At 54.4% G+C, this 23,384-nt stretch overlaps 1 protein-coding gene across 1 annotated transcript; it reads right to left on the bottom strand.

The window, feature by feature from the left end:
• Positions 1–1,087: 1,087 nt before the first annotated feature.
• NCF4 (neutrophil cytosolic factor 4) lies at positions 1,088–19,485 on the bottom strand. The gene is made up of 10 exons (XM_059080405.2): positions 19,273–19,485; positions 13,032–13,116; positions 12,430–12,583; positions 10,406–10,476; positions 6,980–7,107; positions 5,841–5,898; positions 5,067–5,165; positions 2,992–3,122; positions 2,645–2,710; positions 1,088–1,464 (listed from the first exon to the last, which is right to left on the bottom strand). The coding sequence occupies exons 1-10, from the start codon at positions 19,302–19,304 to the stop codon at positions 1,269–1,271; spliced, it is 1,020 nt and encodes a 339-aa protein (XP_058936388.1). The 5' UTR covers positions 19,305–19,485; the 3' UTR covers positions 1,088–1,268.
• Positions 19,486–23,384: the final 3,899 nt, after the last annotated feature.

Below are 23,384 nucleotides of genomic sequence, written 5' to 3'. Positions count from 1 at the left end.
TTTATTTAATTTTTGGCCTCGCTGGGCGGCATGTGGGATCTTAGTTCCCCGACCAGGAATCGAACCTGTGACCCCTGCAGTGGAAGCACGGAGCCCTAACCATTGGACCGTCAGGGAGGTCCCTGTGGTACTTTGTTATGACGGCCCCAGCACACAGATGTAGGGGGCCGTGACGGCCTGGCATCGCGCTTCCACGACACGGGGCTGTGGGAATGAGGGGCACTGGCAGCCTGCCCTGTCTGGGGCTGAAATGGCAAAAGACGGGGAGCTGAGGGGAGAGGGGTCCCGCATCTTCTCGGCTGCCTCCACTCAGAATAGCGCGTCTGGGGCACGGTTTCCGTCACACGGAGCAGGGGATGGGGAAGGGAGGGGAGCCCATGGAGGCTCCAATGCCACAGCCTCATTGTTCTTACTGAGATTTAGTAGGCTTTTCTAGAATAAGTGCTTCTCCACTTCCTGTATGCCCTCAGAACAACTTCCAGAAACTTTCAATGGTTGGCTTTTAGTATTTTTCATCAGTTAAGTGGTTGTTTCACTGGCGGGGGGCGGGGTCCGCCAAGCTCCTCCTGCAGCCATTCTGGAGGTGATCGCTATTGCCGTTTTAGCTGCTTAGGAGAGAAAAAGCTTCAGCTCACAGAGGAGGCTCCCGTCATTGTTTCCTCTTCCTCTCCAGTGGGGCCAGAGCCTCCCCTCCGCTGCCCCCCTACTTACAATGGAGACCACCAACACCACGACCCAGGTTTCTGCCCCCTCTGCAGAAAAGCAGGAATAAGAGGGCAGAGGAAGCCCTCAACCCTGGTCATGCAGAGGGCTTGGTGTCGGCCTGACCCCCGAGGGCTCCCGGGGCGGTATGACTTCCGTGAGGCTGGCGGCCACTCCCGGCAAAGGGCGTAAAAGGGAGCGACCAGAGGGACATGAGTGTTGCTGGGTTTCTCCACACATGGGGACGGGGCGAGGGAAAGGGGCAGCTGCCCAAAGCCAGGGCCCCCTTCCGTATATAAATGACCCCTCAGTGGTGCTCATTAATGGGTATTTTCCTCCCTCTCCTCTCTCTCCTCAAAAGACACTATCTTCCTCAGTCTGGCACTTTGAGATGAAATGGTTTATTTAATTCAGAGACCAAATAGAGATGGTACAAGCCAAGGCCAGTAGGTCCATCTGATTCAGAAGCAGGAAGTCTGTCCCGTGCTCTCAGCCTTTCTTGGTCCTCATCCTCTCCGAGGGCTCTCTGCTAGGTGTCCCCTCACTGCCCGAGGGATGCCGCTGGCTCAGGGGGCCGTGTTGTAGACCTTGTAGTTGTCCTGCTGGGTGATATGCAGCTTCCAGGGGAAGAGGTGCTTCTGGGAGGGGAGACCTTGGGTCCACTTCACCATGAGCCTCACATCCTCGTCTGATAGCAGCCGAACCAGATCCCCCTCGGCGTCCTGATAATTGAGGGCGATGTCCTCCCTCTGGAACTCCCGCCTGGGTGGGAGAGATCAGGGTTCAGGAAAGGTCCAGTGGCCTTAGGCCTAAGCGTGGGGGCAGGGAGAGGGGACAGAGGGAGTTTTAGGGCCGGGATCTAAAAATCAGAAGAGGTCAGAGCTGGACACCAGCCCTGTCATCCGAGTGGTCCAACCTCCTACTCTACAGATGGGGAAACAGAGACCTCCAGGGGACAACGGGACTTTCACAACAAAATTAGTGGCGCTGCTTGAAGTGTCCTGTGCATAAACGTGCTGAAGACTTAAGAACTGTCATAGGGAAGAGGAGTGCGTTTTGCCGGGCGCAGAGTAGAGCAGAAAAAAGCCCCTGCGACAGCCCTTGTGTGTGGCTACGGAAAAGAAGCTTTTAAGCATTGGAACCATCTGACCTGGGGTGCAGGTAGATGGGTGAGAAACCATCCAATTTTCCATAGGTAATCTGACAAAATGGGTCAGAAGCGCTATCAGACTTGCAAACACCTTGATCCCCGCATCTCACTTGTAGAAAATCATCCTAAGGAAATAATCAGGCAAGTCACCAAATATGTGAATCCTAGCACCGTTCACAGTAGTAAAAAAGTGGAAGATAACTTAAATGGCCGACAAAAGCGGGTGCGGCTACATTAGTTACGGTGCATCCACAGAATGAGGCTGTGTAGCCAATTAAATAATATTTAAGGGGGGCTGGGGTGCAGGTGGGGTGTACGCTGAAGAAATCCGAATGCATAGCAGATAATGAGAGGAGTAACATATGAGGGGATTTCACCTCTTTATGTTTTCTGTGATTTCTGACATTCTTTTAAAGAGCAGAATGAATAGATATTGCTTTTACAGTCAGGAATATAACAATGCTATTTCCAGTCTGTACAATAACTGTTCATAACTCATCTGGATCTCGGGAGGTGGTGGTTCCCTGAGGGTGGAGGGTCCAAGTCCAAGGTTCTGAACCTAGAGAGACTTTAGCAAATCCTGGCCCACAAACTGTAAACCCCTTTGCCTCTCTGCAGCCCCCCATTCATCTCTAATGTGGAGAGGCGATACCCACCCCTCCGGGCTGGGCTGTGGATAAAACAAGAAGGTGAAATAGATGCAAAACGCCCAGGCCCTGAATGCACTGTTTCCTCTTGTTCTCTCCTCCAGGGTGTCTGGCGCCCCCAGCGCCTCCCACCCCAGCCCCTCACCTCATGAGCTCCAGCAAGTCCTTGAAGAGTGGGGTGCTCTTGAGGTCTTCCTCCACTGCAATGTCCCTAAGGGGACAAGGGGCAGGGGTGAGGAGGCAGCAGGCTGGAAGGGGGAGAGGGGGATGAGGCTGGCCAGGTCCTGCTGGACCTTGACATCCTGTGACAGCCTTTTGGCTTCTCTGGAGGGCGCTGGGAGCCCCCGCAGGCTTTTAAGTGTGTGTGTTTGCTGGGGGGACATGCGATCTGGTTTGGGTCTTAGAGCCCAGAGTGTGATATGGAGGTGGGGGAGGGGGGGGGAGGGGCAGGGAGGCTCGACAGGCCCCTCCCTCCCAGCAGGCCACACTAACTTGATGGTGCTGATGGTGTCCTCATAGAAGTAGCAGCGTAGCCAGTTTGTGGGGTCATCCTCCTCCGGGAAGTCCTTGAGGATCTTCACAAAGGACACCGGGAAGATGCCTGTGGTTCCCCGGACAGTGCCCTGTGGGGGGGGGGGGCGGGGGAGGAGAAGGCGCTGCCCTCCCGGTACCAGCAGAGGCACTGGGGCCATGCCCCAGGGACCCGCCGCTTTATAATGACAGGACAGGCGGGTGAGCTCTGGGTCCCCTTAGACAGAGGGAGGAGAAAAAGTGGGCAAGGTCACCAAGTTGTTCACCCCAAGGCGTCCATTTTAGAACAAGTTAAGACCTGAATTCATCTGGAAAGCTGCTTTCACCTCATTCATTTATTCACTCAGTCATTCATTCAAAGGCGTGCCAGGTACGGAGCAGGCTCTGGGCACTCAGAAGAGATGAAAATCCCTGCCCTCCCTCCTGGAGCTTCCACTGTGATGGAGGGCGACAGACAATGCACAGGTAAACAGGTGAACCTCACAGGGACTCAGGTGGTGGTAGGCGTTCAGGAAGAAAATTGGGGGTGGGGGGGGAGGAGGGAGGGGTGGGGCCCATTCACTCATTTGTCCACAGATTCCACCTGCTCTAGACCAGGCAGCCAGAAATCTCCAGCCAGGCCTCTCTCTCCTAAACTCCAACCAAGACCCAGCCACTGCCTGTGCTTTGTCACCTGTCCTCTTAATCTTCGCAACACTATGGAAGACATATTGTTTCTGTCCCCTTTTACAGGCGTATAAACTGAGGCTGAAGTACTACCCGCGCTCCTCCCCTAACCCTCCCTTCCATCTGAGGCCAGAAGTCGGCCAGTATACCGACTCATCGAACTTTCTAGAAAACAAGAAGTCAACAAACATTTCCTGTTTCTGGAGAATGACCCAGCAATACCCCTCAGCTGTAACAGCTTGTAGACTGCCTGAGACAGAGCTCTGGGACTGGCGTAAAATCAAAACCGCCAAGTTGCGAGACCAACGGTTGGTCCACACTCCTCTCCAGCCCCTGGATGCCAGGGACCCTCCCCTTCCCTCAATGGCTCCAGGACCCCCAGGGGCTGGCCCTGCCTCCTGTGCCATGACCTCCTTCACACCCCACCCCCCAGGATCCCTGAGAAGAGAGAGTCTTTCATAACTATAGGACTTAATCCAAAAGGCTGGCACCAGGCCAGGGCCTCCCACCCGGTGACCCCCACCCCCCATCTCCAGTCGTGCTATGAACCCTTGTATGGATCACGCTTGCCGCGTGCAGGGACAAAGCATGGCCAAGATGCCACGCACCCAGGCTCCCTATGGGCCGAGCCCTGAACAGCTGTGCCTCCTTCAACCCTTCCCGGAAGCCTGTGAAGAAACGGCCACTGTTAGTTATCTCCATTTATGGGAAAGGAAACCACGGGGTTGAGTAAGTTTCCCAAAGTTGCAAAGCTAGTTAAAAACAGAGCTAGGATGTCACGCCAGACTCTGGAGCTCAAGTCTCCCTCATCACCTTCGCTCACTCCCTGCGTGGTAACATTACCCTAGATTACGGACAGTGCGTCTCAACCGGGTGTGATTCTGCCCCCCGGGGCCAGAGGCCTGGGGACACATTTGATTGTTGCAGCTGGAGGGGTGCTACTGGCATCTAGTGGACGGAGGCCAAGGACGCCGCTAAACACCCCACAGTGCACAGGTCAGCCCCCCAACAGAGAACTGCCTGGCCCCAAATGCCAATAGTGAACAGGCTGAGATACCCTGCTATAGACCAAGGAATTCAACTCAGAAGGTTAACTGACTTGCCTAAAGTGACCGTTGGTTGGGGTCGGTACCAAAGGCAAGTGTAGGTTCAGAATCTGCTGCTCCAGCCACACACAACTGTATTTCCTCGGGCTTCCCCGATCGACCTGCCCAGATCTGCAGGACTATCTTTGGACAGCATCTCTTCCCTGGGGCCTTCTCAGATACCTCCGTGTTCTCCGATCCCCTCACAGACTTGAAGTGACCTCACCTTCAACTTAACTTCCACCTCACCTCCAGCCTCACCTCCAGCCTCACTTCCAACCTTACCTCCAGCCAGTCTTTATTGATCCGACTGAGAAGGAAGATCACATCTCCAACTTTGAAATTCAGCTCCAGTTTGCTGTTCCCAGTGAAGTCAAACAGGGCCTGGGGAGAAGGTGGAGTAAGGAGGGAGGGAAGAAACATTCACTGAGTTCCTACGAAAGTGCTTTACATACTTCAGTGTCCCATTTAACAGATGAGGAAACTGAGGCTCAGGGAGGAGAAGTGACTTGTCTGAGGCCACTCTGTTTGTTAGCGGAGGAGCCGGGTTTAGAACCCATGTCTCCCTGACTCCAGAACGGTGCTCCTTCCAGGCCTGCCAGGATAAGCATGAGAGGGAAGGGGCCAAACTCCGCGGACTGGGCAACTCCCCATCCCCCAGGCCTCACTGGGGACTCCAATGCCCCCATAACCCCCAGGGCATTGACCACACTGGTTTTGAAATGCCCATTTCTAGGGGTGCATCCCCGGGGAGCTGTGAGCCCCTTGAGGACAGGGCCTGGTCTGAGTCACCTCTGAAGCTTCAGTCCCCGAGGCAGGGCTGCCCCAGAAGAGCTTGCTGAATGAATGATGCATGGATGGATTCCCCTTTGCCTCTGTGTGCTCCTCACATGCCCTCTCCTCAGCTGGCTGGGAGTCCTCAGGTGTCCAAGGCCGCGGTTGTGGGTCCTTCCACCCCCCCCCCAATACTCAGCCCCATCCTGGGCACACAGCGGGCACCAGCAGGACGGGCTCAGTGGCTGAAGGGTGGAGCCAGGCTGCTGCCCAGTGGTGAGGTACCTCTGCTCGTGGAGCTGCCATGCGGTCAAAGCTGGCGCCTTGTGGGGACGTGCTCTTTCTGTGGAGAGAGAAGAGGGGCTTGCCGCCTCTCCTGCTTCTGTGCCCGGAGGAGACCCTCAGCAGAGGCAGGAAAGGCAGGGGAGGGAGAGGGTGTTAAAGATGCAACTACAATTGCTCCTCTGGACCAGCACACTCCCCACAGCTCTCACCGCCCTGGAGGAGGGATGGCATCCCCTTCTGTGGACCAGAAGGCATAGGCTCGGGTATACATTCGCTTAGTGCCATAGCTTGCCAACCCTTTCACGTTACTCCCACACTCAACCCCTAATTTTTCAGCTGAGGAAATGGGCTTCAAGAAGTGCTGAGCTCCATCCAGGACACAGGGCTGCTGTGGGGCACAGCTGGAATTCAGAGCACACCTGCCTGGTGCACAGGGGAGATGGCCAGGTACCACACAGAGAGCACACTCAGAGATACAGGCCAGAGGGAGGAGGGAGGAGTTGTGTGGGAGGGCGGGGCTCAGGAGCCCTGTCCTGGAATTCTTAGCAGCAGCAGCCTCTTGTTTGGAAGCCCAGCTCTGTTTCGGTGGCTTGGATTTTTGAAGACTTTTTCCAGCTTAGGAGGGGCTGGAGGGAGCTGCGGGCCCTTTGGAATAAGGGAGTGAGCAGCAGCGCCCCCTTGAGGACCAGTGTGATACACCAGGAGCCACAGCCGGCCCCAGGGAACTAAAACTAACCAGGGACAAGGCATCCCAGGAGATGCTGGGAGGAGTGTTTGCAGACAGAACGATTCCTCCTCCCTTCCCTACTCCCTACTCCCCCCAGGCACCCAAAGCCCTCGGACCATCCCCAGTGGTTGCTGAGGCACCAAGCTCTCCCCCATCAACGGCCCCAGCCCCTGTCCTCCAGCCCTTACTGTCAAACACACTTTCTGTCCTCTGGGACCTACGCTTGATTTTCTAAGCTCACCTAACAAGCCAGACCACCCTGGAGTGCTTACGTATAGACCTGGTCTCTACTCCTTGCTTCTTTCAGGGAACATAAGTGCCTTTGCAGCAGAGGCCTCTGGGACAGAGCGCCTGATCCGGAGCAAGTGGCCCAGGGCTCTAGCCAATGGGGGCGCAGGGACCGGTCACTTACACTTTCCGGGTGCGTGGGCGGAGCCGGCGGAGCGCCTGGGGCACCTGCTCCGCGTCATAGGACGACTGGTAGAAGAAGATCCGGACGTCCTCGTCCATCAGCACCCAGATGGGCAGGCTGAGGAGGTGCTGCGTTTGGGGAGGGTGCAGGACAGGTGGGGAGATCAGCAGAAAGCTCTCGACATCCCAGCCCAGCTGCTCCATCCCCGTCCCCCATGCTGGGCCCGCCGCTCTCCACTAATGCAGTTCTCTGCCTGATAACAAGTAAGACATATTTTTAAATCTCAATAGGCTGAGGGTAACACATCACAAGATTTGCCCGTGGGTTCAAGCTGGGTGGGGGCGGGCAACTTGCTTGAGAACAAGTTCATTTGGAAAAGACCCAAAGGCCTTCAGACACGACGATAATGGTGACGACAGGTAACGTGATGTGGTGGTGACTGTCCAGGCACTGCACTGAGTGCCCCACGGTGTGACCTCGCTCCATCTAACAATAATCTGGGAGTGCGGGTCAGAAAGGTGAAGGGACCCGCCCAGGGCCACACAGCCTAGCGAGTGACACCCAGAGCCACCTGCCACCAAGGCTCATCCCTTAGATCAAAACGAGACAATGGTGGGGGAAGTAGTCCCCAAATAACCCAAATTAACATCACTTAGTGGAATTACAGCCTAGAAAAATGCTTCCTGATACTTTATCTCATATCACAGTTGGGGAAACGGAGGCTCAGAGCGAGAAAGTGCCCGGGCCGGTGGGCACAGCTAGGAAGTGGTGGGGTTGGGCCTCCCAGTCGGATGCTGGTTACACCCACCACAATGCAACGACCCTCAGCGCCCAGGACCTGCCAGGGTCACCCCCCCAGGCTGCCACTGCACGTGTCCCCAAGGGCACTGTGATTGGCTTTGAGTGCTACAGCTCCAGAGGCACCCAGACCCCCTCAGAGAATTCCCTGGGGGCAGCAGGATGGGGAGGGCCCGGGAACTCCACTCCAGAGGAACTGGGAACGCAGAGCCTGGAAAAGACACGACTGTCCTATAGGGAGGAGGGCAGGGGGCCAGCCCAGAGATGGGTTCAAGGGCACAAAGAGAGCCGGGCGATGCCCGGGATAGAATCCCAGCTTAGCCGCTCATCTGGGTGACCTGGAGCAAGGGTGCGTCTGTATGTTCATTAATACAATGGAGGTGATATTATTTCCCCCGTGGAATTGTGTAAAGATTAAATAAGTGAATATGTGCAGAACACTTAGAACAGCATCGGGCACCTAGCAAGGGCCCTATCCAAGTTGGATATTATCATTGTTGCTGTTACGTTTGTTACAATACAGCACAGTGGGTAAGAGCACAACCCTGGAGTCCCAGAGATGTGGGTTCGAATCCCATCCTGCCTACCTAACTGCTCTGTGACACTGAGTGAGTGACTCTACCTCTCTGTGCCTCCGTTTCCTCACTTTAAAATAGGGATAAGAGCATTGAACGCACAGGTTATTGAGGGAATTAAATAAGCCTATTTATTTATCCAATAAATGTATATCAAGAGCCTCCTTGGCACCACATAGTTCTAGGCAATTGGCATTAGCACGTGAGCCCTATTCTTCATGAGGACACAGGTGAGACTGGTGGGTAGAAGTCACAGGGAGTCGGGCTTTTCTTTTCTTTTTTTTTTCTTTTAATAAATTATTGCTAACATTCTGGGTTTTTTTAATTTTTATTTATTCATTTATGTATGGCTGTGTTGGGTCGTCGTTTCTGTGCGAGGGCTTTCTCTAGTTGTGGCAACCGGGGGCCACTCTTCATCGCGGTGCGTGGGCCTCTCACTATCGCGGCCTCTCTTGTTGCGGAGCACAGGCTCCAGACGTGCAGGCTCAGTAGTTGTGGCCCACGGGCCCAGTTGCTCCGCGGCATGTGGGATCTTCCCAGACCAGGGCTCGAACCCGTGTCCCCTGCACTGGCAGGCGGATTCTCAACCACTGCGCCACCAGGGAAGCCCCGGGCTTTTCTAATAGCTGTCCAACAATGGACGAGCAGCCTGGGTCAGGGGAGAGTGGTAGTGAGCTCCCCGTCTCTGAATGTTTCAAGCCCAGGGTGAGGTTACCATAGTACTGATTGACCTCTGAGCTTCGAGGAACCCACTCAGACACAGACAGGCAGAGATGAGATCCTTCAGGCTGCTGGTTGCCAAGACCAGGCATGGATGGAAGAGCTCCAGCTCCACAGCCCCTCCTCCCTCCTTCCAGCCCCGAGGGAGGAGAGTGGAGCCCCCAGCTGCCCAGAAGGAGCAGCTGTCACCGCACCCCCTGGAGGGGAGATGCCTCCAGTACTGGAGCCCACGGGCTTTTCCACCCTACCTCTCCTCTGCCCAGAGCCCAGGATTCCTGCAGCCACTGGGGAGGGCAGGCGGCCACCTCCTCCCTCCCCCACCCCCTTTATACTCCTGGGGCCCCCTCATTCCACGAGGAGGAGTCATGCTCTCTCACATTCTGCAAGCAGGTTCACAGTTTACAAAGCACCTTCCTGTCCTTTTCTCAATAGATCCCAACATCACTCCCCTCCTGTGAGACAGGAGAGCTGCGGGCATGGCTCCATTTCATAGGTGAGAAAACCAAGCCCCAGACAGAATGAGCAAATAGCCCTAAATCACCCACTCAGTGTCAGAGCACTTAGCTCGGTGCTCTTTTCCCGTAAGAGTAGAACGGGGACGCCTCACTGTCTGCGAGGATGCCTCTGGGCTATGAAGACGGCTTCTCTGCCCAGTTTCCTAAGGTTGTCATCAAGCCAAAGTTTGCATGCCTCTAGTGACAGGGTGCTCACTACCTCATGAGGAAAACTATCCCTCTCTTGCCCAGCTCTAATTGGTGGAAGGTCTTTCCTGACCAGCCTGGCTCTCTGCCTTTAAGATGTTCCTTCCTCTGTGTTCCCATCTTCTGAGGAGGTAGACAGTTTACAGGTTGGGGAATACACAAGGGCATCCATCCAAGGCCTATGGATGCAACTAAAATCCAGCCTGTGGCCTGTTCATACAAAGGTGCTATGTGAGCAAGCCGGGGCCTTGGTCCGCTGTGCCCTTGTTATACAGACCGTATCCCTTTATGGTTTCATGAGCCACCTGTCTGTATTCCCCCTGGACAGCGGCGACCTTGGGGCAGGCACTGGATCCTATTCTCCATCTAATGGCACAGGCATTAGATTTGTCAGTTCAAAGTGTGGCTCTCTGAATGTTCACCAATTGCTCCTGTCCCGTCCCCCGGAACCCTGAGAACACATCCTCTTTCTCTCCCTAGGCTTGGCCTTTAAGGATTGAAGATGGGGACCATCAGAGCAGAAGAGCCAGCCCTAGTTCCCAAAGCCATGCCCAGGGATGGTACTTGGGCCCCACCCAGTCCTCAGCATCCTGGGCCCTCCCAGGGGCCACCTGGTCTGGCCCCTCTGTTACCTTCATATAGGCGTTGAGGGCGGGTATCCGCATCTCGGCGATCTCCTGTTTCACACCCACGTAGACTTTGGCTGAGGAAACACAAAGAGCTGTCCTGGGAATCTGACCCAAGAGTGTGGCCTCTGGGCCCGGAGCTGCCCACCCGGGCCAGGAACTCTCCACACTGACTCAACGCGTTTCCCCCCTCCTCTTCCCACAGCGCTGCGGTGGCCACCATCCAACGTGCATTCTCTGAGCTGTACTATCACCAGCTGATATTTTTCTTGTTTTAATTGTTTATGTATTGCCTGTCCCTACACACACACACACACACACACACGCACGCACACGCACACACAATTCTTCGCTCTGAGAGAACAGGATCTTTGCAATGCTCACAGCTGTGTTCTCATCACCCTGGCTGCATATTCGTGTCACCCGAGAAGCATTTTAAATGTCATGGCATAGGACTCACCCCAGAACAATTAAATCAGAATCTCTGGGAGTGGGACTCGGGCGTCAGGATTCTTTAAATCTCAAGGTACTTCCAATATGTCACCAAGGTTAAGAACCATGGTGTAGAATAATGCCCAAATCAATAAATATTTGTGCGGTGGATGCAAGGCAGAGTGTTTGTGGGGAAAGGGAAAGCGGTGACGGCTGACCAAAGACAAAAGTCCTCTCCAGGAGCCTCAGATGGCGGTCCCGAGAGAACTGCCCATCCAGAGAGGCCCCAGAAAGCAAATGTGAGAGGGGTCTGCTTCCTGCTGCCCGCTGCCTGGGAGACACACTGGCTGGTGTCTGGCGGTGTAAGGAGGGTAGCATCTGAGGTCTGGGGTGGAGAGAGACATTGGGGAAATAGTAGCAAGAAAAGGGCGGTTAAAATCACAGGCACGGGTCAGATTGCCTACGGGGGAGTGAGAAGACGAAACTGAGGATGACGGTACAGAGGATGCCCGCCTTCCAAGGAGCACCAGAGGAAGCAGAGATCTTTGAGGGCCCTCGGGGCTCAAGGAGGCTTGTGGCTAGAATGCCCACTTAGGGCACATGCTTGTTTAAAGATGGAAGAGAACCGAGCCCTCCCGTGGTGAAGCGTGGCAGAGACTCAGAAGATAAAGGAGAAGGTGAGTCTACAGGGAACGCGTGGGACAAGCTGTCAGTGAGGAGAGGTCAGCTGAGAGCAAGAGGGACCCCTCCTCCCTGCTGCTCAGAGATGGGGAGGGGGCGGGGCGGGGCCAGGGAATGGGCGAACCCCTGGGAGACAGTTTCCTCCCTGGGGCTGGATGCCGGACACTGGATGCAGGGAACCTCGGGCACTGGGCTGAGGCAGGGAGGAAAGCCAGCTGGAGGCAGGGTTTGGAGCTTGAGGAAGGGAAGGTCAGGAAGTATCTTTGCTGTTTAGGGGGACGGTGCTTGCGTGCAGCCTGCAGGCTGTGCAGGGCACAGCCAAGACCACTCCGTGTACCCGAAATCCCACTCTGGTGGAGTTTTCTCCTGCTGGGCTCATGCAGGCTGGCCCTGAGAAGCCAGAGGTTTGGGCCTGTCAAAGGTGAGGACTGAGCAGGGGAGGAAGGTCAGGAGACAAGGGGTGAGGGGACTGTCCAAAATCAGAGGTGCACACCCACAGCGTCCCCGCGGAGCAGGGAAGGAGGGGGAGCCACGGGGAACTGGGGAGCTAGAGGGCAGTTCCCCCGCAGGGGACAGAGGCAGGGTTGGAAGATGAGTCTGCGTTTGACGTGGGAGACACGGGGATTCCTCTCCCGAAGAGGAGAGGCCCGGGCTGATACGCTCCGAAGCTGGTGGTGGACAGCTGAAGCAGGGCGGCCGTAACTGTCGTCGGAGAGCAGGAGGTCAAGGGCTATAAGTCCGGAGAGCTAGAGCTGGCAGCCTGTGGCTGCCAGGAGGGGGGCCGTGGACTAAATGAACGGTTTTCACTAAAATAGAATGCTTTGTGCTAAGATAGAAGCACCGAACAGCGCCCACAGAGCTGGGAGGAGAGGCTGGTGGGCGCCGCGCCATCCCGGGGCAGCCCGTTGGTGGCCTACCTGGGAGCGTGGGAAGGGTGCAGGTGTAGGGGCTGGCCTTGCTCTCCGGCCCGAAGCGCTCCTCCAGCTTGCTCTGCAAGGCGTAGAACTGGCGGTAGCGGCGGTAGATGAGGTACTTAGACTTCCCTTTCGTCTTCACCTCGATGACAAAAACCTAAGGAGGACAGAGGCCAGAGAGTGGGGCCTCGCAAGCCAGGGGGTGGGGCCTCGTAGGTCAGGGGGTGGGCCTTTGCAGACCAGGGGGTGGGGCTTCGAAGACCAGGGGGTGGGGCATCGCAGGCCAGGGCCAGAGCAGGGGAGAGGTCCACAGGTCCTAGGGTTAGAGCAGAATTTCTCGACCTTGGTATCACATGTGAGGCCAGGTAATTCTTTGTCGTGGGGACTGTCCGGTGCACAGCACTGCGTGAAGCAGCATCCCCGGACTCCAGGCAGTCGACGCTCTGCCCCAAGCTGTGATAGTCAAACCTGTCTCAAGATATTTACTGCCAAGCGCCCCTTGGAGGGCAGAATCGCCCTGTTGCGAACCCCTGGGATAGAAGTGAAGAGAGGAGAGGGCTGGAGGCTCAGAGGTCAGAGGGTAAAGGTCCAGGGGTCTCTCTTACGAAGTGGCTGGTGAAGCCTTTCTTCTCCTCGATGTCGGCGATGTTGGCTGAGGTGGCAATGTCATCAGGAAGCTGGTCAAAGTCGCTGAGGGAGGCGGGAGGAGAAGAAATCCTGGTTATCACCCTGCTGTGTTGGGTGGCCCCTGGGTGTGAGGCCCTGTGCGCAAAGTGAACCCGTGTACCTGCATTCCCCCGTTCCACACCCCTCTTGTGCCAGGCAGACACACAGACCAGACCTTGACAGTGAAGGCATTTGGAATCGGAGCCATATATCAACAGCCATAGCAGAGTCTAGCAAATCGCTTTGGGCCTGCGTTATTCATCCGGGAACAGGGAATCAAGCACCCCTGCTTATCAGACCCTGTTCTAGGCCCTGGATCACAGGGGTAAACAAAGTCAACACACACCTCCCAGAGAGAATGGCTCATTATACCCAAGTTGGGAAAATCCTCACAGAGGAGGTGACATTGGAGCCAGGTCTAGAAGGCTGAATAAGAGTCCACCAGGTAGGACCGGGGAGGGGGAAGGGCCTTCCGGGTAGAAGGAACAGCACGTGCTAAGGGTCTGAGGCCCGAGGAGTGGTTCCAGGTCTAGTGTGGCCGGAGGCTGGTGTGATCAGAGACTGAATAGGCGGATGAGGCCAGGTTGAGGAGGGTCTCCAGGGCTGAGCTAAGGAGTTTCATAGGCAACAGGGAGCCATGTAAAGCTTCAGAAGAGAGTGAAAACACAATAGGACCCCGGCTTTAGGAGGCCAACTGGGGTAGCTGCATGGAGAGGAAAAGGAGGACAGAGACTGAAGGGACAGAGCACCACTGGGATGCCCTGAAGTGGTCTAGCTGAGAGATGATGTGGCCCTGAGCCAGACAGTGGGGACAGGAGGAGAGGACAGACACAAGGGACGCCACCCTTGGCAGACACTGTTCCATTTTTGTGTCCCCTGATTCTTCCTGCTAATCAAGCTCCAATTTTTTTCAGGGTGGCAATGCCTAGCCCCCAGGTGATAGATCACTATTGGTCTGAGCCAAACATACTAATCCCATTGCTGTTTCCCAGACCCCCATGCAGCTAAGAGCAGCCATATGAGCAGTTCTGGCCAATGAAACCTAAGAGGAAACCTAGAGGCTGTAGGAGCCTCTAGGAGAGTGTTCGCTTCAAAATCCAGAGGATTGGACAAGGCTAGCATGGTCTCCTCCCCTCTCCCCTTCTGCCTGCCTGGAAAGCAGGTGAGACGTCTGGACCTGCAGCAGCCACATTGCATCCATGAGGCAAAACCATGAGACTGATCACAGGAATCTCTGGAACGCTGGTCCTGAAGTCACTGAGCTGCAGAACCAGCTGTGGCCTACGTCTGGACTTCTCATTATGTGAAAACATAAACGCCTGCTTGTATCAGCCACTATCAGTTCCTCTGTTCTCTGCAAACTTATGCTTATGGGACAGACACACTACTACTTTGTGAGTCATTCCAGAGTTACAACCAGCAGGGTTTGGAGACTGTTTGGACGTGGAGGTGAAAGAAAGGGCAGTGTCAGGAGTGACACCCACATGTCACCCATATTCTGACCAGGATGGGAGGTGGGGGGACCCTGGTTGATGGGTTCAGTTTGGGGTATGCTAATCTGAGAGGTCCCTTGGGCACACAGGTCAAGGTCTGGCAAAAGGTGGTGTGTGGCTCTGGGGTTCAGCGGGGTTGGGGCTGGGGGCTTCTCCACTGGAGTGGGAGTGGTAAAAACCATCTGCCCTGTGACTGGTGGTTAAGACCCCCAGGGAAGAGCAATCACTGAGCAGAGGAGGGGGCTGAGAGGGACAGATGGAGAAAGAGGAAAGGGATCGCCAAGGAGGTGGAGAAGGAACAGCTAGGGGTCACGGAGTCCAGCCGCTTGTGGACAGATGACGAAATGAGAAGCAATCAGCAATCCTGTTATTGTTGCAGCGATTGGGAAACAGAGTGGGGGGAGGGCAGGGCTGCCCTGTCTGAGCCTCAAAGCTGGCTGGGACCTCAGTCGATACTGGTTTCAAAGTCTACACACCCTAGGTCCATCCCCCTCACTGGACCTAGAGTCTGTCATACAGAGTGAGGTAAGTCAGAAAGAGAAAGACAAATACCGTATGCTAACACGTATATATGGAATCTAAGAAAAAAAAATGTCATGAAGAACCTAGGGGTAAGACGGGAATAAAGATACAGACCTACTAGAGGATGGACTTGAGGATATGGGGAGGGGGAAGGGTAAACTGGGACAAAGTGAGAGAGTGGCATGGACAGATATACACTACCAAACGTAAAATAGATGGCTAGTGGGAAGCAGCCGCATAGCACAGGGAGATCAGCTCCGTGCTTTGTGACCACCTAGAGGGGTGGGATAGGGAGGGTGGGAGGGAGGGAGACGCAAGAGGGAAGAGATATGGGAACATATGTATATGTATAACTGACTCACTTTGTTCTAAAGCAGAAACTAACACACCATGGTAAAGCAATTATACTCCAATAAAGAAGTAAAAAAAAAAACCAAAAACAAAACTCTACACACCCAGTCCCAGCCCTTGCTGGCCCCACGTGACCGGGGCTGCTTGGGATCTCAGGCTACCTCAGGACTCTGGAGGCTGGCGGGGAGGTGACTCAGGGTGCCAGAGGGCAGGAAGAGGAAATCCCCAGCACTCCCAGAGCAATTTGGTGGCGGCTGGCAACCTCCCCACTCGCTTCCCACACATGGTCCTGTGGTAACACCCATGGGAGAAGCTTCCTCCTCCACTTTCTCCCCTGAGACTGTGCATTTCCTGGGTATTTCACCTGCAGTAGGATGGGGGTGGGGCAGGGAGAAACCCCGAGAGGTAGAAATGGCCCTTTGCATGGAATCAGGAGGGTTGGGTAATAGTAACTACAGCTAACGATTTCCTGGGTACACGGAGCACCAGGTGCCCTTCTAAGACAGCGTCACCATCACCTTTGTCCAGACAAGGAAACTGGGGCACAGAGAGGTTAACGAACTTGCCCAAGTAAGTGAAGCAGCTGGGATTTGGCTCCAGAATTTTGTTCCCAAACACTGCTGCACTGGTCCTGCTCTGTAAGCTCCCAGCAGCTTGCTGTGTGAACTCAGATAAATCCCAGGCCCTCACAGCCTCAGTCACCCCATCCAAACTAATAATAATAACATTGTTAGCACCTACTGTAGCTCAGACCCTGTTCTAAGAACATTAGGACATGGCCTCTGCCTTCCTGGGTCTCATAGTTGAGTGGAGGAGTTGGACAAATAATTACATAATTTCAGTGGTCCTAGAAGCTGTGAAGGAACAACCCATAATGTTTCGAGCTGCGGCAGGGGCCTGGCCATTATGATATTCCCTCAATGAACTGGTAGTAGTGGGCCAAAAAGCTTGGCAAACAGACAATTCTAAGATGAGGGTGACGTTTATCAGAGAGAGAGAAGCAGGGGTCCTGTGTATGTAGGAGGGCCAGGTGCTCTCAGATCGAGGATGGTCAGGGAGGGCTTCCCAGAAGAAGTGGCACCAGGTCAGGGGGGCAGGTAAAGAGGACCTGGCCCCAGGATGACAGGCAAGGGAAAGAGCGAGTGCAAAGACCCCAGCCACGCAAGAGGAGGCAAGTTATGAGGGACGAAGCCAGCGAGACGGGCAGGGCCTGCTCACGAAGGGCCCTTGAGCCTCACCCTTTGGTGGTGGGGTGAGGAAGGGGTTACGTCGGGAAACCTGTGTGTCATGGGGCGGGAGAGCACAGGTGAAAGATGAAGTCCTGAATTCCCGCTCTGCTGTCACCAAGGGCTTGGGGAGACTCCCCTCTGCACTCTGGCCTCTCCCCAACTCCAAAATGGGGACCATGGAAGTATTCACATCCCTGGGGGGTTCAGAGGACACATCTGTAACAAGCACAGCTGGAGAATCCCCACGAGAGCAGGGACCCTGCCCGCTGCTGCATCCCCAGGGCCCAGAACAGCCCCGGCACATAGTAGGTGCTCAGGGAGACGCAAGGCCACTCCCTGTGTCTGTCTTTCAGCAAGTCCGCTTTGGGCCACATGGAAATAGCCTGGCTGCCAGGGGGTTGGGTGCGGGGAGCTGAGCCTGGAAGTTGCTGCATCAGGGTTACGCCAGGGGTGTAAGAAACCCAGCTGCAAGTCCCACTAGAATAGCTGCCCCCTAGACACCTCAGCCGGGACCCCTCTGAGCTGATGTCAACTCAGGGCCCATAGATTCATATCGTTCATGACAATTCCATTCTGGGGGCCTGCACAGGAAGGGCTGAGTAAGGGGTGGAAAGATCCTGAGGCGGCAGCAAGTTCAGGTTTTTGTGCTGCCTGCACAAAGTAGGTGCTCAAAACATGTCTGTGGGAAGCAAACTCCCTCCCCCCATGGCAGTCGTTTCCATCTTTAGATGTCTTGGGTCTTAGAAAGTCCTACTGCCAGAAGTCTACTGCCCTCCCATCACACCCTCCGCTTCGGCCTCAAGCATCGGGGGCTCACTTTCAAACAGGCATCCAGGTTCAGGGAGGCTGAGAGACCCCAGGGCCTGGCTCTACATCCCCATGAAGGAGGGGAGCAGGGCGCCTTTCCTCCGTGGAGGGCCAAGGACATCTGCAAAGGGACGGGGAGTGGGAGGGAGGGGACACACTGTCCGGCTGGCCAGCTCTGGGCATCCTCTCTCTGACCCACGTGTTCTGAGAAACAGGAAGCGCCACTGGCCTCAAAGAGCAGCTGTTTTCTGAAGGTTTGGGTTTGCGTGCCAGGCCCAGTCTCCAGTGAGGACTCGTGGGCTGGAGGGGCTGGGATCTGGTGGGAGAACCTCACCCCAGCCCCGAGCACCACCCTCTGTGGCTCTCAAAGGCCATTCCTTTTTTTTTTTTTTTTTTTGCAGTTCGCTGGCCTCTCACTGTTGTGGCCTCTCCCGTTGTGGAGCACAGGCTCCGCACGCGCAGGCTCAGCGGCCATGGCTCACGGGCCCAGCCGCTCCGCAGCATGTGGGATCTTCCCGGACCGGGGCACGAACCCGTGTCCCCTGCATCGGCAGGTGGACTCTCAACCGCTGCGCCACCAGGGAAGCCCTCAAAGGCCATTCCTGAGCTACCCTCCGAGCGTTTGCTTCTGCCGCCCCTCCCCCCATACACACAAGCCTTCCTTCTGACGTTCTCGACCTTCGGGAAATCCATCCCGGGTTCCACTTCTAGCCACAGACTCCACCACAGGCCCTCTGCTGCCCATTTCGGCCCAGACCAGCCTGACCCATCTCCAGTGGCCCTCGGCGCCACCTTCACACTGTTACCACACTCTTTTTCTGATGTCACCTGCAGTTCCAATCCAGGAGGGCAGGAGCCAAGCCCTGTGTCCTCAGGTCCCCCCAGAGCTCGGAGCACAGGCCTGGCTACTGAGGAAACATTCAGAAAGTGCCTCCTGAGAAACGAGGCGAGGCCCTGACAAGGCTGTGCTCTGAGCTCCAGCCTTGCCATTCATTCCATGGGACCCTGAGTAAGTACTTTATTCTCCTTGGGGCTCAGTTTTCTCACCCATACAGTGACAGGATTGGACCAGAAGGACCTAAGAACATTTTCCAGCTCAGTGGTCCATTCATTCCTTTATTCCTTCATTCATTCACTCACCAGCATTTACTGAGCACTTAGTCTGTACTGGCATTGTTCAAATCCTGGGGATATAGCAGTGATCAAAAGAGATAAATACCCTATGGAACTTGCTTCTAATTAGGGAGCCAGTGGTAAAGAAAACCAACGAGCGAGTATAGACTATTACGCCTGTAATGTAAGGACTACACAGGAAAAGGAAACAGGGCCAGTGTTCAGAGGGGGCTATCAAGGAAAGCTTCCCGGAGGAGGTGATATTTGAGATAAGCCCTGGAAAAGAGCCAGATTCTATGCCTCTGTCTGAACAGAAAATTAAAAGCCATTACTGAACAGTGGGGAGCAGCAAGGCCCAGCCTGGGCCCCAGGACACCTGAGTTCCCGTCCAGACTCTACCACCCACTCCTGTGTCACCCTGGGAAAGTCACTCCCCCTCTCTGAGCCTCAGTGTCTTCATCCGTGCCTGAGGGAGGTCAGCCATGACTTGGAGTTTCCTTAAAACAGTTCTCAGAGGCTGCATTTCTGAGTATTTGGGTTCTGACTCAACTCCAGCCTCTCAACTTTCGACGTTGATAAGGGGCTGCAGGAGGGCAGGCCTCCATCCTCCAAGGCCTGCCAGGAAGAGTGAGGAGGCCCCGGGAGGGCAGCGCCCCTGCACTCACCTCTCAGCCCGCAGCTGCTGGGCCACGGCCATGGCTGTCAGTCGTCCAGGGGAGGGGGTGGCGGAGGTTCTCGCCCAGCCAGGCCCAGGCTGAGCTTGCCCCTCACTTCCCTCCAGCCACCCTGCGTCTCGGCTGTGGTCCCAGGAGTCCTCAGGAGCCGCCTTTAGGGAGGCCCCAGCCTGGCTTCTCTCAACTCTAGAAGAAGCTCCTCCCCCAGGCCCTCTGGGGTTGGCCTGTGGCCCACACTTCCTCTTCCTCACCTCCCAGCTGTACTACAAGTGGAGAAGTGCGCACCCGCTGACGCTGGGTGTGCAGGAGTGCACTGATGTGGGGGGTGTCGGGGACTTCCTCGATGTCAGTTCTTGGGGCCAGGCCTCGGTTGGGCATCAGAGACCCCCTCTCCATCAGAGATAGGGTCCCAGTGCTGGCTCAGCCACCATGGGGACTTATAACCTTGGGGAGTCACTTCACATCCACTGACTCATCAAATCCAACCTGCACCCCTTCACTGTTGAGACTTACCCAGCCTATTCCCTAGGTCTGGAGTGCTGGCCTCCACCTTGCCTGCCTTCCCAAAGGCCCAGCTCAGAAGCCACCTCCTCCAGGAAGTCTCCCTGGTTCCCCCAACGAAGTTAGTGCTCACAGGTGCTTGAGTCATATTAGAGTGTGAAGTTTATGCTTCCGTCTTCCTCTTTTCCTGGAGCTCTGGGCTGTACTTTCCTCATCCCTAGATCCCCAGGCCTACACCGGCCTGCCATAGCCAATCCTCCCTACAGGGCTGTCTACCAGAGTGAGCGTCACATCACAAACCTGATCACACCATTCCCTGCTTAAACTTTAACTGCTTCACCCTGCACTTAGGAGAAAGTCCAAACTTCTAGTCCTGTCTGCCTCCAAAGTTCTGAACACCCTACTGGCTTCCCCAGGCCCCTCTCCCGGGCTGTTTCCTTCCCACACTGGCCTCTAGTCCATTTCTAGAATGTTCCAAGATGTCTTCTCCTCCGGGACTTTGTGCATGCTGTTCCCCTGCTGGAATGCTCTTCCCTGTCTCCTTTAGGGCTCGACTTGGAAGTCACCTCCTTAGGGAGACGTTCCCTGAACCCTCACCCTAAATATGTCACACTCTCTCTGATATTGTCTCCCAGATGCCCATACTTTTGCTTTAGAGCATTCGGAGCTATTGTAACTTCATATTTGTTTGTGTATTTATACGTTTGACCGCTGTCTTCCCAGCTAGCGCAGTGCCTAGCACATTGCAAGTGCTTACCCAATATTCAGGAAATGAACACAATGCTTCTAGTCGGTGATTCTGTGGCCCCTCTAACATGTCTGGCTATTGGATTCTGAGGGAGCTCACCCTAGAAGTTCGCAGCCACACCCAGGAACCCCCAACTGGTCACACACACACACACACACACACACACACACTCATATTCACATTCATATAAACTCATGCATCACAGATGCAAAGTAGAAAGGCAGCAGGAAGAGGATAGAGATGATGGGGAAACCGTGCCTTGTGCCATCACAGAACGGGCCCTTCTGACTCCCTTTGCCCCAAACCCATGCTGAATTAAGACTCCCCAGGACTGGGACAGGGTTCTGTGGGGACAAAGCTGGCTGGGTGGTGCCTGGAACCAGGATTTCCCGCTGCAGTTCCTTTGTTATTTCCCAGACATAGGTACTGGGAATACAAGCTATTCTCAGGATCCCAAGGGCTGTCTGTCTGGCTCCAAGAATGAAGGGCAGCTGGGAACCTCAGGCCCTTCCTCTGAACCTCGTCCCGCCCTAGCCAGCCACCCCAAGGACCTTCTGCCCCCAATAGAGTTCAGGGTGGAGGCAGAGTCCCCAGGAGGAAATATGCTCTGGGCCCGGTACTACAGTCCTGACCCAGTGAGGATCTCAATCCCCCTCTCTTCAGGGCCAGAGCCTCTTCTGAAACCAAGATCCTTTATGGACTCCTTGGGAGGCGGGGACTGCTTTGGAGAAGGACAGAAGAGAAGAAAAGAAAGGAGAAAAATGGAGAGAGATACCCCATCAACAGCTGTTTACCAAGCAAGGCATTTAGAATATAGATAGAAACTAACATGGCAGGGTAAACACAAGTTGAAATTTCCCATCCTACTCTAGGCATATAAAAACTGCTAGATAATATATTTTAAAGTATTTTAAACATAGAGAGTCCAGCTCAAAAGCAAGAAAGTGTAATTTTCAGATTTTTTTTTTTTTTTTGTGGTACGCAGTCCTCTCACTGTTGTGGCCTCTCCCGTTGCGGAGCACAGGCTCCAGACACACAGGCTCAGCGGCCATGGATCACGGGCCCAGCCGCTCCGCGGCATGTGGGATCTTCCCAGATCGGGACACGAACCCATGTCCCCTGCATCGGCAGGCGGACTCTCAACCACTGCGCCACCAGGGAAGCCCCTAACTTTCAGATTTTAAGAGAGGGGAAATCTATACCAGTGAGAGGCACGCCACACCCAGTGGGAAAACCAAGGGTGGAAATGGGTTCATAGGGCTGAGATTTTAATGCCTAATCTGGGACTAGGTCCAGGCTATAGGTCCTACTCTGTTGGCAGGAAGTCAAATCTGTGCTCCCAGTGTGAAACGGAGTGTCAGAACCGATTAAAGGAACAGAACGTCTCAGCTATCAGCCTGGGGTCACTGCAGGAATTGAGATACTCTCCCAGGCCATGGGTGGAATGAGAGAGACATACACCAGGTCAGAGCCTCAAGCATGAAACGTGCACTGATCTAAGATCTAAGCTGCCCACACGGTATAGAATTCCCAAGCTGAAGCATTACATCAAAATACTTTGGACCAGGACTTCCCTGGTGGCGCAGCGGTTGGGAGTCCGCCTGCCGATGCGGGGGGCGCGGGTTCGTGCCCCGGTCTGGGAGGATCCCGCGTGCCGCGGGGCGGCTGGGCCCGTGGGCCGTGGCCGCTGGGCCTGTGCGTCCGGAGCCTGTGCTCCGCAGCGGGAGAGGCCACAACGGTGAGAGGCCCGCGTACCGCAAAAAAAAAAAAAAAAAAAAAAATACTTTGGAGTCCATGAGCCTGCAGGGCAATAACAAAACTGCCCTGTGGGCTCACAGACCAAAATTGCAAATTGTGGAAAGAACCTCTCCACTAGGAAAGATAACTTATAGACCGAACGTACAGAAGCATTCACACCCAAAGAGCCAGAAGTAATACAAACAATGACTCCGACCCAGTCACTGGTGTCGCAGGGCTCTGCGTATCTGGAGGATGAAACAGCTAAACGAGCACTAACGGGACAGGGTTACTTGTGGCAGACGTGGCCATTGTCTGTGAGTTCCAAGAGGTGTAGGTGCTGCGCCGTGGCTGGGGTCCAGGAGGGCATTGGCCCAGAGTTGGTCAGGAAAGACAGGAAGTGACAACAATTTTAGCCAGAAAGTATGATCCAGCACTGGCACGTGACTGTGTGTATTGTCATATGTGTATGGTTAAAAGCACGTATTGTATAGAAACATGTTCATAAACACATACGAGTCTGTGTAGACAAGTGTGAGTGTGTTTATGCTGTGTCTATCCAAGCATGCGATGTGTAGAGTAGTGACGTTGTGAGTCTGAGAGGGTATATTTATTTACTTATTTAAAAAATTTTTATTGCGGTTGATTTACAATGTTGTGTTAGTTTCTGCTATACAGCAAAGTGATTCCATTTTATATATATACATATATATTCTTTTTCAGGTTCTTTTCCATTATAGGCTATTACAAGGTATTGAATACAGTTCCCTGTGCTATACAGTAGGGCCTTGTTGTTTATCTATTTTATATATAGTAGTGCATATATGTTAATCCCAAGCTCCTAATTTTCCCTCCCCTTCCTCTTTGGTAACCATAAGTTTGTTTTCTGTGTCTGTGAGTCTATTTCTGTTTTGGAGATAAGCTCATTTACACCAATTTTTTAGATTCCACACATAAGCGATATCATATGATATTTGTCTTTCTTTGTCTGACTTACTTCGCTTAGTAGGATAATCTCTAGGTCCATCCATATTGCTGCAAATGGCATTATTTCATGCTTTTTCTGGCTGAGTAATATTCCATTGTGTATATATCCCACATCTTCATTATCCGTTCA

The sequence above is a fragment of the Kogia breviceps genome, chromosome 12 (genome assembly GCF_026419965.1).
Source record: "Kogia breviceps isolate mKogBre1 chromosome 12, mKogBre1 haplotype 1, whole genome shotgun sequence".
NCBI lineage: Eukaryota > Metazoa > Chordata > Mammalia > Artiodactyla > Physeteridae > Kogia > Kogia breviceps.
The sequence above is the reverse complement of the archived record's forward strand: the minus strand, read 5'-3'. Positions and strand labels throughout refer to the sequence as shown.